Source organism: Zootoca vivipara, chromosome 10 (genome assembly GCF_965207765.1).
Source record: "Zootoca vivipara chromosome 10, rZooViv2.hap1.1, whole genome shotgun sequence".
Lineage (NCBI taxonomy): Eukaryota > Metazoa > Chordata > Lepidosauria > Squamata > Lacertidae > Zootoca > Zootoca vivipara.
The window spans coordinates 36,223,485-36,236,092 of record NC_142593.1 but is presented as its reverse complement, the minus strand read 5'-3'; the positions used below and the strand labels follow the sequence as shown (position 1 = coordinate 36,236,092).

Below are 12,608 nucleotides of genomic sequence, written 5' to 3'. Positions count from 1 at the left end.
TTGACTTCAGTGGGACTTCCAGGGGTGTATGTATAGGATTGCAGCCAAAGTTCAAGAAATATTCTGAAAGATGTTGAAATTATTTCAGAGTAAGAGGGAACTTTAGGTTATCCCTATGTGGAGCTACAAAATCAAAAAATATTATTGGTTAAAGGCGAGTGGAGCAGTGGGAGTAATTTTAGGTTATATAGTAATAATGGAACAAAGGATTTTTTTATTTTCTCATCTTAAGGATAACTTAAAATAAGAAGGATGTATCTTTGGCAACCTAAACAAAAATCTTTCTCTCTTCTTTTAGTGTGGACGGTGAAGTGAAGCATTGTGTTATCAATGAAACGCCTACTGGGTTTGGATTTGCAGAGCCATATAACTTGTACAACTCGCTGAAAGAACTGGTGCTACACTATCAACACACATCGCTAGTGCAACACAATGACTCTCTCAACGTCACACTAGCCTATCCAGTATATGCACAGCAGAGACGATGAAGATGTTAATAATACTCTGGGGTTTGTCTCTTTCTATTAAAACACCCACAAAGATCATTCAACAATCTTGAGGCCTCTGGGTAGAGAATGCTCTTCTTGAGTTGGAGCTAAAGTGTCAAAGCCATCTGTCTTCAGATGGGACTGAAGCTTTTCTTCGCAACCGCAGTGGGAGAGAGTGCAGTTTTAAGAGCTGCAAACACACATTTCTAATCTAAAGTGCTTTCTTTTTTAGAGGAAAAAAAACTAAGCAGAAGGCAAAACACATCAAAAGAGAAGTGCTATACCTGTCTCCCTGCAGGGACATAGAGGCCTTTAACCATGGTGCTTGTTGACCACCTCGTCGAAGCTTTAAGAGCTCAAATGTTGGAACTCTGAAGACTCCAAAGTGCAGCAGGGGCTGCATAAAGTGGCATCAGAATTTCTCCGTTGCGACTTGGGTGATGTGGTTGCGCACAGAGGATGCGGATTGCCAGTTTTGTGGATTGCTGGTTTTCTGGCGAATGATATGTAGCAGAACGGCACTTTCACGTTTTAAGGGACACTTTAGAAGACACTTTAAAACAGACGTGGGTAACATAAGTGCCAGGAAGTGTTTTTGTTTAGACATTTAAATTCCTGTTTTAAGAAGATATTTAAGACTGAATAAAACTGGACTTTTATGGCATACAGTATATATAATATGTACATAGTTCCGGGTGACTAAATATCATAGATGGATACTGTCAATACCAAACGCATTCTGTTCACTATTTGTTTCACCGAAAGCTAAATCCTTACACTGCTATGCAATACTTCATTTTCTATTGGCTGTATTTGTTCAAGTGTAACTAGAGGATAAGCTTTTTTCTTTTCTTTCTTTTCTTTTTGTCATCTCAAAATGTTCCCTTAATACATATTTTGGTGTCATTTTTCAGTTCGTTCATTACTTCCTTGGCCATTTTTTAAAAAGTAATGTGCAGGATGTCAGTAAAAGTTGATTTCAGAATTAAATCTATGAACTATTTTAACAGGGTCCCCCCTCACTTTGTATAGAGAATTGGGCTGGTAGCTCAAGGTTAAAATTCAAGATTTCCTTCTTGACTAAATATTTTGTTGGGCAGTGCCTGATAAGCTTCAAAGCTGCTTTATTCAATAAAAGAATATATGAACATTGCAAAGTATCACTGAGTCCAACAATATTGTTTGAAAAATACCTTCAGATTATGGAATCCCAATATATTTTATTGGAAGAGTTTTAGATTTCTGTGCTGGTTCTGTTTGTATTTGAATGAAGACAAATGTTCATCTTGTTTTGAATGCTGCAGAAAAACAGTCAGAAAACATTGGCTATTAGGGTAGTTAAATCAAGTTTAATCCTGTTGATTGACATGTGAAATTTTGAACAACAGATCTAGACACTTCATCAAGATATTTTCCATATCATATGGAAAAATTGTTTTTGGTGGGTGGTTTTTCAACCATGTGTGCATTTGGCTTCCATATTTCATATTTTTGTGAATAACAGAGTATAATAAGGATAATTTTAGGAAGCCCTAGTTCTGTGACACATAATTCCCACAATTAATCTTTTATTACTTTCATATCTCTATGGAGTAAAACAAAAAACAAATACAGTCATCTGAAAAGGCAAACAAACCAATGGATTAAAAGTAATGAAAGAAACATAAAACCTCATTGTTCTAGTATCTAACCAAATTCTGCATTTCTTGAGCAAAACTTTAAAAATCATAGTTGCATTTTCTGTTTTACAGATTAGTTGTTAAGGAACTCTGGAAGTCTTTTTGTTTGTTTGTTTTAGTGAATAAGCGAAAAGAAAATAGTTATTGTGGAACTTTTTATGGTTTTGACCCATTAGGTAATCAGTGCTTCTTAAAACAAAGCACTACGGATTCCTTGCAGATATCTCTTTCTTGTTTGGTAACACTATGAATAAATTAGCTTTGTTCCCTCAGTCCTCCCCCCCCCCCAGTATCTTTATATTTGATGCTGTGAGGAGTTTGTTTATCACTCGTTGGCTTTGCTTTTCTGAGGAATGCAGTGTGTTTCAGAAAACTTCAAGGTTTTAAAGCCCCTTTTAAAACCCCTTTTAAAGCCAGCTGGGGCTTTGCCAACCTTGTAGAAGGCTTTAGCGGGAGTTTGGGCTGCCCTTGCAAGCTTAAATCTGCTTTCACTGAAGTAGTCTCATGAGAGTCAATGGAATTGCTCCACGTTTACTCAGGTGGAAGTGGAAGCTGAGAGTCACATTTCATCTCAAGGAGCATTGACCAACAAGAACTATACCAGGCATCCCCAACCTACGGCCCTCCAGATGTTTTGGCCTACAACTCCCATGATCCCTAGCTAACAGGACCAGTGGTCAGGGATGATGGGGATTGTAGTCCAAAATATCTGGAGGGCCGAAGTTTGGGGATGCCTGAACTATACCAATTTTAATCAGTTCATTTATTCTTTTCCACTCAACAGTAGGGGGGAGGAAACGCATATATTTTGCTCCAATGGTAGTTCTTGGAGGGCAAAATACGACTGGTCACTGAGTAGCAAGTAGTTTGCTATTGTAATATGACCCGAATGCACTTTGACGGAGATGGCTGTGCATCTTGACGTATTGTCAGACGGAGAGGTGGCGCTGCGAGTTCTGATCACCTGTTTAGAGGGAAGAGAAGGCTAAGCATAGGTCCATTGGGGCAAAGAAAGGTGGCGCCTGGATTCAGTCCTCACACCACCCAAACTTGCCACCCCATTGATCGGCACTGCTCAGGTTGACAGTATTTGCTGTGCACTGTTGCCAATCTTGTTTTGGGAAACCACATGTGTGCAAGCTTTTGAGGCTGGGTACAGTGTCCCAGCCTTGGAAACTACATAGCAATACCCTTTTTAGTTTGTGGTCCCCAAGCTAGGAGTGGATGCACATGCAAAACGCTGCCTCTGTGCATCTCCCTCTCTGGTTTAGGATGCAGAGAGACAGAACCAAACTTCTGAGCTACAAAGATAATTAAAGTGGGTTCCTAGAATATGAACTGTCCTGTTTGTATCCCGATGCACCTAAAATGAATACAGCTACTACAGACAAAACAAGTTATGGATTCCTTAACTTGAGGCTTAGGTTTGTTGTCTCTGATGTTACACGTGTGTGTGTGTGTGTGTGTGTGTGTGTGTGTGTGTGTGTTTCTCTGTGTGTGTGTGTGTGTAAGAACCACATTCTCACTGCTGTTTTCAGCAACTATAAGCATGAAGTGAAACTTTACTCCCAAGTTTCCCATGTATTCAAACAACCCGGACGGTGTTCTGAGGTGTATTTTAATGTTCGGATTTTATCATTTTGTGTGTCGTTGGTTCTTTGTGCCATTTGGCAGAAGATGCAATGCAAATAAAATAGAGAAATGCTGTTAATTGGAAGTTAGTGTAAAGGGGGAGTGCTTTCTTCTTGTTTTTTCTACACGGAGGAAAAATTGAGTCCCGGTCACTATTTCCTATTATAAAAGAGAAATGGAGGAAGTCTGCTGTATTCAATCATGGTACTAAACTGAGCATATTTCAACGTCTCTTAACTTGTATTGAAAAGGGAACACACAACCTTCCCCACCCCACCTGCCCTTCAGACTAGGGAAGAGTGAATGATTTGGGTGCACCTGATTTCAAATTCCAGCAACTTGTTTCAAAGACAGAGGGAGCTTGGAAAAGGTCATGTTTCTAGAATTTATTTTAATGTGTCAAGCCAAATCTTATGTTTCAGTGTCAGCTGTTATGTAGAAAAAGTGGCTTTGTCATGTAATTAACAATGAGCTTTGATGCTTTGGGGAAAGGGGGGGGTGTCATTCTGATGTTTTTCATTGAGAAGAACATTGGTTAGTTTTAACACAGTGCTTTTGCTATGCATGGTATTTGTTTGGGAAAGTGATTCCTAAGGTGGCTTTTGTTCAGGATCGCTTTCAGAATGGGCAGTTCGAAGCTAAATGCCTCCCATGGGACATGGTTAAAAAAAAGCAATATTCCATTAAAAAAACACACACATACACACAAAGAAACCCCACAGATCTTGTAAGATCTGCTTTTAAAATGAGCCAGATACAAAATTAGGAAAAGTTACATTACCATTTGTCCCTATGAGACTGCATTAGCTGCCCAACATGCTGCTATTTTTATTCTTGGTTTTTCCCTCCTTAGGAAAAAAAAATAAGCTCTGTTCTGTTAAATGTCTTTAAAACATTAATTTTTTGTTGTTTTTAATTTTTGTAAGGGAGGAAGAAGCTAAATGGATCACTTTGTACATTGCCTTTAAAAGGCAAATGCACCTCCTTAAAAGATGCTGGCTTTTCTGAAATTGATGGAGCTGTGTCCTGTTTTTAAGTTGCTTTAAAAAATTGTACTAGATCTTCAGCCAGAATAAAGATTGTTTTGCAACTGCGCTTTATGTGTTGAATCCTCAATGAGGTTATTGTCGCACTGCTGACTCTCTTGTGTGCTTGGTTTCTGATGATCAGCTGGTAGTCTAAAGCAGGCATCCCCAGACTTCGGGCCTCCAGATGTTTGGACTACAATTCCCATCTTCCCCAACCACTGGTCCTGTTAGCTAGGGATGATGGGAGTTGTAGGCCAAAATATCTGGAGGACCGCAGTTTGGAGATGCCTGGTCTAAAGGATGGTAGCATGTGAATTCTCCCCAAAGGATCCCAAGTATAAAGGGGAAAATAAATATTTCAACTTGGTACCCCAGTAGATTAGTAGTTCCTAGTGCATGAGATGGGCATACTTTCCTTTTTATTTGGATGGTAAGAGTATAATATGACCTTCCATGTGGTACAGGTAACTTGCAACCTACTCACATTTAACTTGTGTGCGCTCAGCTTTATGCGCTTGGCAGAGAGAGAGAGAGCAGGGGAGAGTTCTGGGGGAAATGGCTTTAGCAATCCCACCAGCAATTGAACCCAACATATTTTTACTATACATGTTTTTGACTTGACACGCAATCCCCAGAACATAACCCCCGCATTAGCTGAGTCGCCTGTATTATAATAAAACTTCATTCACACAAATGTCTTTTAGGATAAAACAGATTATTAGTGTCACCTCTAGACTTTAGGTGGCATCCAGGGCTTGTGCTTCTCTTTTGAAACATGAAGGACTTCCAAAAGCAGATTATAATAGAATAATATTATAATACCGTAATTTATTATTTATACCCCGCCCATCTGGCTGGGTTTCCCCAGCCACTCTGGGCGGCTTCCAACAGAATATTAAAAACACGGTTAAACATTAAAAACTTCCCTAAACATGGCTGCCTTGAGATGTCTTCTAAAAGTCAGATAGTTGTTTTATTTCCTTGACATCTGGTGGGGGGCGTTCCACAGGGTGGGCGCCACCGAGAAGGCCCTCTGCCTGGTTCCCTGTAACCTCAGTTCTCGCAGTGAGGGAACCACCAGAAGGCCCTCAGCACTGGACCTCAGTGTCCGGCCAGAATGATTGGGGTGGAGAGGCTCCTTCAGGTATACTGGGCCGAGGTCGTTTAGGGTTTTAAAGGTTGGGGTGAGGGCGGTGCTGTTCTAAGAAATCTCACTGGGCATTCCCAAATCTTTAAATGTATCTGGTGGCTCTCTGTGTCCTGGCCTCTTTTTCACACTTCTCTCTACTTGAGGGCCTAAGGCAGAGGTGTGAAACCTCAGGTCTATGGACCAAATTGGTTTTGTGTATCAAGCCATTGTCATTCCCCTTTGCCCCCTCTTTATTTGGCATGACATTGTTTTTAATCTGGACCAACCGAAGTTTCATCACTGTGAAACTTCTAAGGGCGATGGATGACAGGGCCTGGTTCAATGAGGGTGTCACCCTCTTGAGAGCTGTTTGAGGGAGGGACAGACCCTACAGGCAGTGTTCCCTAGCTTTCATCAACCGCATTCAGAATGGCCAATGCTCAGGCATGGTTGCAGTTGTAGTCCAACCACATCTGGAGAACAGCACATTGGGGAAGGCTGCTACCGTATGACATGCAAACAAGTCTTGTGTGGGAACAGAGCTGGGGTTCAACTGGCACACACAAAAGTGCTCCCAGCAGTTGACTCAAGTGGGTGGAAGAAGCAGGTGGGGGGGGGAGCAGCAACTGTAATGAATATAAGAAATGGAGAGCATCTGCTGATACATTTAGTTAAAGTTAAGCCAGGGTTAAATTGCTGGAAGAGAACATTTGAAAAACCTTGGTCGGCCTTTGCTGTTCTGAGTGTCACTGTCACAATCTGAAAACCTCAGGGTTTCAATCAAATGATGTGGTTCCAGCACTTCCAAATACTGGTCCAAAAATCCTGTTGGGCACAGACATGCTTTGTCGGGACACTATGCTTTGGACAAATCTGCTTGAGACACTTTCACACAAGCAGGCCTGTGGGCAATTGGTGTTGCAAATCAGCCTGCTGTTTTTGAAGAGGAATCCATGTTATGCATACCTGCTGCTGCTCCACATGGAAATTTGCAAGCTCAGACTTCCTATTTGGATATTGAGAAGTGGGGGGGGGGAACAGGTGCAAAGGTCCTTGGTGTATCCATGTGTTGGTGCTGCCTGTTGCATCTGAAGCATGAAAAATTGTAAAAGGCTATTGGAGGTAGTTTCAGTCCACTGATAATCCCTTTTCTAGAGGGCCACAGGAACAAAGCTCTTCAGATACGAGTTGCTGAAGAAACTCTTTCTAGCTAACTATACACACCCGATTACATTACAGTGGTACCTCTACTTACGAATTTAATGCGTTCCGAACACACATTTGTAAGTCGAAAAAACCCTATCTAAAAATTCGTATGGAGAAAAAATGCTATCTAAACCGCATCCAAGATGGCGGGCGGAGCTCCATTGGTAAGTAGAAAAAATTGTAAGTAGAGTTATTTGTAAGTAGAGGTATCACTGTATATTATCCAAGCAAATGATCATGCACATTACGGCAGTGCATAAGCCGGGAGGTTCACTAATCTTTTGGATCCAGTGGGCACATCTGGAATTTTGAGGAAAGTGTGATGGGAAACAGCCACAAAATGGCTGTTTGTGGAGGTGTGATATAACACAGCGTAGCTCCTGCATCTTAAAAGAAACAGGAACACGCCTCCCCTTCAATGGGGCAAGGGGGGGGAGCAGATCTACTTCCACCACCTCTCTGCTCACTCACAGAGAGAAGTTCTTTGTATTTCTGGAAGGTAGGCATCTAATCCTGACATCCAATGAAGTGGGGGTATGTTCAAAGGGACATGTTCTATGGAGGAGAGGCTAAGCTGGAGCAAATAGGAACTGAGTAGGAAGAGTTAACACTCCTGGGGATTTTTGAGGGGATATTTACTGTGTCCTTCACGGGTGCCATTGGCAGTTCTGGCAGGCAAACCAGTGCCCATGATCTCTGGGTTGGTGACCCCTGCATAGATGTTTCACTAAAAGAATATTCTCTACCACCTTCTGAAAGGACAGGAGCTGTCTGTCACTCACAGGAGGAATATCTGGGAATATGGAGTTCTTTTGATTGTAATGGACACAGACCAGCATCCTATTTGTCTCTCAGTTTCCATCCCTTTCTCCACGCACATGAAAGTCTCTTGTTTGGAGAGTATGAGCTGCTGTTTCCATCATTATCTCTTGGTTTCTGTTCTCTTTAAGACTTAAAATAAAATTGTCAATTCTGCAACTTCTCCTTCTACCCTTTCTCCAGTTATACCAATGTAATGCCATTATCAGCATTATTGCTTAAAGTTTAAGTAACAGTACAGATAATGGCATTATCCTGGTTTAAAAGGGAAAGGGGGGAATTGAGAGACTATAGTATTTAGCATTTTATTTGATAATTTATTTCCATCCTACCTTTCTGCCCAGAACTAATCTCTCTGCTTAGATTACTTTGTTAATTAGTCGTCCCTTCACTCCAGGGAAAGCTAAGCTTCTTGTTTTCCACAGCTTTTCGTTTGTTGTCATGTGACTCAGTGCCATGCATTCACCATGCACAGGATTATTTACAGAGCTAATCTCCCTCCCTCTGGGTTTCAGAGCGGCCTTCGGTTCTCTACACATCCAATGGAATTGCCTTCTAAGAAGAGGGAACCCCCCCCCCTGTCTGTTTGGATCATATTATATGTTATAGATAGAAGTGGGGAGCCTGTGGCCATCCAGATGTCATTGAACTTCAATTTCCATTAGCCTCAGCCAGCATGGACAAGGGATTGTCAATTTTCCAAGTCCTCTAGAAAACACCTTAATTTAAGTTCACTTATAACTAACGTGACCTCACATTGTGCACAACTGATCCATGTGCCTCTCTTTAAACCTGCTCAATGGATAGAGTGCATGCTTTGCATCCATAAAGTACTTGGTGCAACTAGGAACTCTAGTCAGGTATCAGGGCTACTGGAGACCTTGGAGATCCATCACAGTGGAATTAGACAAAATGGAGCTAAAATCAGCCTCCTTTGTTCATAGCGGATAAACTGCAGCAAGTTGTCTAACTGGTGATAGCTCAGTCAGTAGGGCATGAGACTCTTAATCTCAAGGTTGTGGGTTTGAGCCCCATGTTTGGTAAAAAAGATTCCAGCATTGCTAGATGACCCTTGTGGTCCCTTCCAACTTGACAATTCTATTCTTCTGTTATCATACAAACACTAAAATAAAAGGAGGAATAAGGACCCAATAATGGGGAATTGGGATGATGGATGGATTTCTAACTAGACCAATTGTTAAAAATGTGTGCCTCTTGAATTAGGTGTTGGGTGCCCACTCACAGTGGGTGGTCTTTAAACTGGCAAAACTGCACCTCCTTGTTTGGCAGTCAGTAGCAGATGGTGCAAAACATGCCATCTGGACACACCCTCATTCATGTTTTCTTGTTCAGCAGCTGAGTCTGAGATAATGATTTACTTAAAGACCACCCAGCATGAGTTGGTAGCTGAGCATCGATTTGAACCCAGGTTTCAGGCTTGAAACCATTGCTCCCCTAAAGATTCGAAATGTCTGCAGTGTATTCTGTATATGAGCAGCTTAGACTTACAGCTGTAGACAAATCTGCAAAGGGCATTAGGAAGGCTATGGAGACACAACTGGGACAAAGCTATTAAGAATGGAAACAGCTGTTGATACCCTGGGAAAGGATAATGCATGCAGGAAAAATTTGAACTTTCCAAAGCTCTTGGAAGTCTAATAACATTTGAATCCTAGGATTACTTGAACTATCCAGGGAAGATCCTCAGAACGTGTTAATTGTTTGTCATTGTGATGTGCTAGGCAACCTACGGTGAAAACCCAAATGGTTCCTAAGAACCTCAAGGACCAAGATATTTCAGAGACATGAATGGAATGGCTGGGGTTTGGGGTTTTTTAAAAAAGAAGCTGTAATCATATTATACTGGACGCGATCCATAAGGACTTGAACAGAGACAAGACTGGTAGGAATGTCTTTATTATTGTTTGTACTGTAATAGCAGCTACAACAGTTTTGGACATATCCGCCCCGCCTCTCCAGTAACTCTCCTCCTGTGTACATGCACAGACACACGCACATACCCAGATATAATCACACCCAAAGAGCACTGAAATGGGCAGAAGTTGCGCCACATGCTTAGTGTCTGAGTGTGCATGAAGCTGCCAATGTAGTCCTCTTGCTGGAATGTGCAATGCATTTGCAGCTACATGCACACAGATCTGGTAACAATGCAGAGGTCAGCAAGGAGGCGAAATGTACAAGTTGCTTTGCTTTCACCCCCAGCCACATAGACATTCATTTCAATTAAACAATGCTAAAGCATTAAATTGGGCACACACAAAAAAATTATTTAACACAGTGTTATATATTCTGAGTCAACAATCCAGCTGAATACATTTGGGTCTGGATCAGATAAGAACAATTCAAATTACATTTCAAAGTGGTGAATATTATGGTCGTTCATTTGCTGCTGTGTTTCTCAGGTATGCCATCTTCTTCAATAGCATAGATGTCCTGTACTTCCCAAACTCTCCAAATCTGAGTACAGGTGGAACTAGTTGTAAACAGTACCATATACATTTCTAGTCTCCTCACCTCAAAAAGGGTATTGTAGAGTTGGGGAAACATTCAGAAAGGGGCAACCAAAATGACCAAGGGGGTGGAGTGGCTCCCCTGTGAAGAAAGGTTGCAGAATTGGGGCCTTTTTAGTTTAGAGAAAAGGTGAGGATTTTTGCTGATTCCCTTTGCTTGCCTAGATGGAGGGGTGTAATTTATAGTATGATTTAGAGATATAAGTTAGAAGTTACTAAAAAATAAATTGTAATGAAGCGCAGATAGGGGGGATTGGAGGAAGTCACCCTAAATTGGTTAAGAAAAGAAAAAGAATATAGAAGTATAACATATTCTGTTTCTGTTTTTCTTTTTCCCTTATTTTTTGTATTTGTGTGTATTGTATTGTGTTTTATTTGTTTATATTTGTTATAAAATGAATAAAAATTTTTTTGGAAAAAAATAGTTGGAGGGGTGTATGCAGGGCTTTTTTTCAGCTAGAACTTTCTGGAACTCAGTTATCGCACCTGTCAGGTGGGAGCCATTGCCATGATAAGAGAACAAGGGAAGCGTTCATGTTGAGTTCTGGCACCTCTTTTTCTAGAAAAATAGCACTGGGTGTATGAGTGTATATAGAAACAAACCTAGTATGCAAAAGGTTTTTTATTATTATTGCATTTTATGCTCCTCCCACTTTTGCCTCTGGCCCCACCCACCACTGGGATGCTGTGGCCCCCAGAAGGTTGATCAGAAAAGAAGGTTCAAGAAGTTTCTGGCCTATAATCCCTTCTCCCTTACAAACCGAGGTCAACCTGACTGACGTACAGGAAGAAACTCACTCTTCACCCTGCCAAAGCTAACATTCACACAAAGAAGCGTGACGTTGATTTGACCGTACTTTGCCCTTGTCTGGGTGGCGAAACACTTGGTTGTCATACGACATCCTTCAATTTACACAGGCCTTTCACTGGAATCCAGAGCAACCTAACCTGGCATGGAGATTATACCATTCAGCTCTTGAGTTGACAAAGAATCCCTTCTGCTATTGGTTAGACCAAGTGGGCAGGTGCTCAGCCTCTCAGGAAACGTCTGTGGTATGGACTTGATAAATGGCTTTCTCTTGCATGCTCAAAGATTGCCATATTTTGGTATGAATGATCGCCCACTTTACGTATCAGGAGTTTCTGAATACACATGGCAACAGGTGGGTCTGCATTAACTTAGCTCCAGCCCTGGGAAATGCACAATATATTGTCAACATGGATAGACAAGGACATGTTGTTCTTTCGCACTGCCAGTGACCTTTTCGCAGCAAAGGTAATGCACACAAGCTTAATTTCTCGCAGTTCTAGGCTTTTACAGAAAGATTCTAAGAGGCTCAGTTTTGAACAAGATTAAACATGTTCACAGCTGAAATCTAAATGGGTTCTGCATCGATGTTGAAATGGTGTGCTTAAATGCTGATCCCTAATGCAGCCTACGCGAGACCCACAGCAAATGTTCTCCCCAGCTGCTGCTCCCCATTAGCAGAACGGGGGAGAAGAATTAAGGAATCACCCTCGCAAAAGAATCTGTAGCCAAGGCTTCAGTAGCTGTCAGCTTGTAGGCGGAAGATTATAATAGATTGGAGAGCGACAGGAATTCTGAACTCAGGTCAGCTCCTCCAAACGCAACCATAATTTTGGGCACTCTTTATGTCCGCTGCCTTGGTTATATTTAGAGCCCCGCTTGCAATTCATTTTCAGAAAATGCTCGGCAACCATGAGGGCTAGAACCTTGAAAAAAATATAAACTGAGTTGAGTGCCACATTGTTTTATTGTCAGTGCCGCAATTTGGCTGAGGAAAAGTAGGCAATACCAGATGCCAATGACAAAGCAATATGCAACCATCCTGCTGAAGCTGAAGTGAAGAGCATTGCTTCTTTGAGAGGTGAAGGGCAGCTTCCCAGTGGCAGATTGTTGACACAATGGCAGATTGTATTTAACATTGCCTTAAGTTTAGATTGAAAATGGCTGGTGCTAATGCATGTGAGAGGACGCGAGTGGCGCTGTGGGTTAAACCGCAGAGCCCTAGGGCTTGCCGATCAGAAGGTTGGTGGTTCAAATCCCCGCGACGGGGTGAGCTCCCGTTGCTTGG

General features: G+C 41.7%; 1 protein-coding gene across 4 annotated transcripts in view; it reads left to right on the top strand.

The window, feature by feature from the left end:
- Positions 1-4,894, top strand: part of PIK3R1 (phosphoinositide-3-kinase regulatory subunit 1) — a 64,779-nt gene extending 59,885 nt beyond the window's left edge. For all 4 annotated transcript variants that reach the window (XM_035100332.3, XM_035100334.3, XM_035100336.3 and 1 more), the window contains one exon: positions 299-4,894. In XM_035100332.3, the coding sequence (XP_034956223.1) occupies positions 299-488 (190 nt within the window). In that variant the 3' untranslated portion in view covers positions 489-4,894. The remainder of the gene's footprint in view (positions 1-298) is intronic.
- Positions 4,895-12,608: the final 7,714 nt, after the last annotated feature.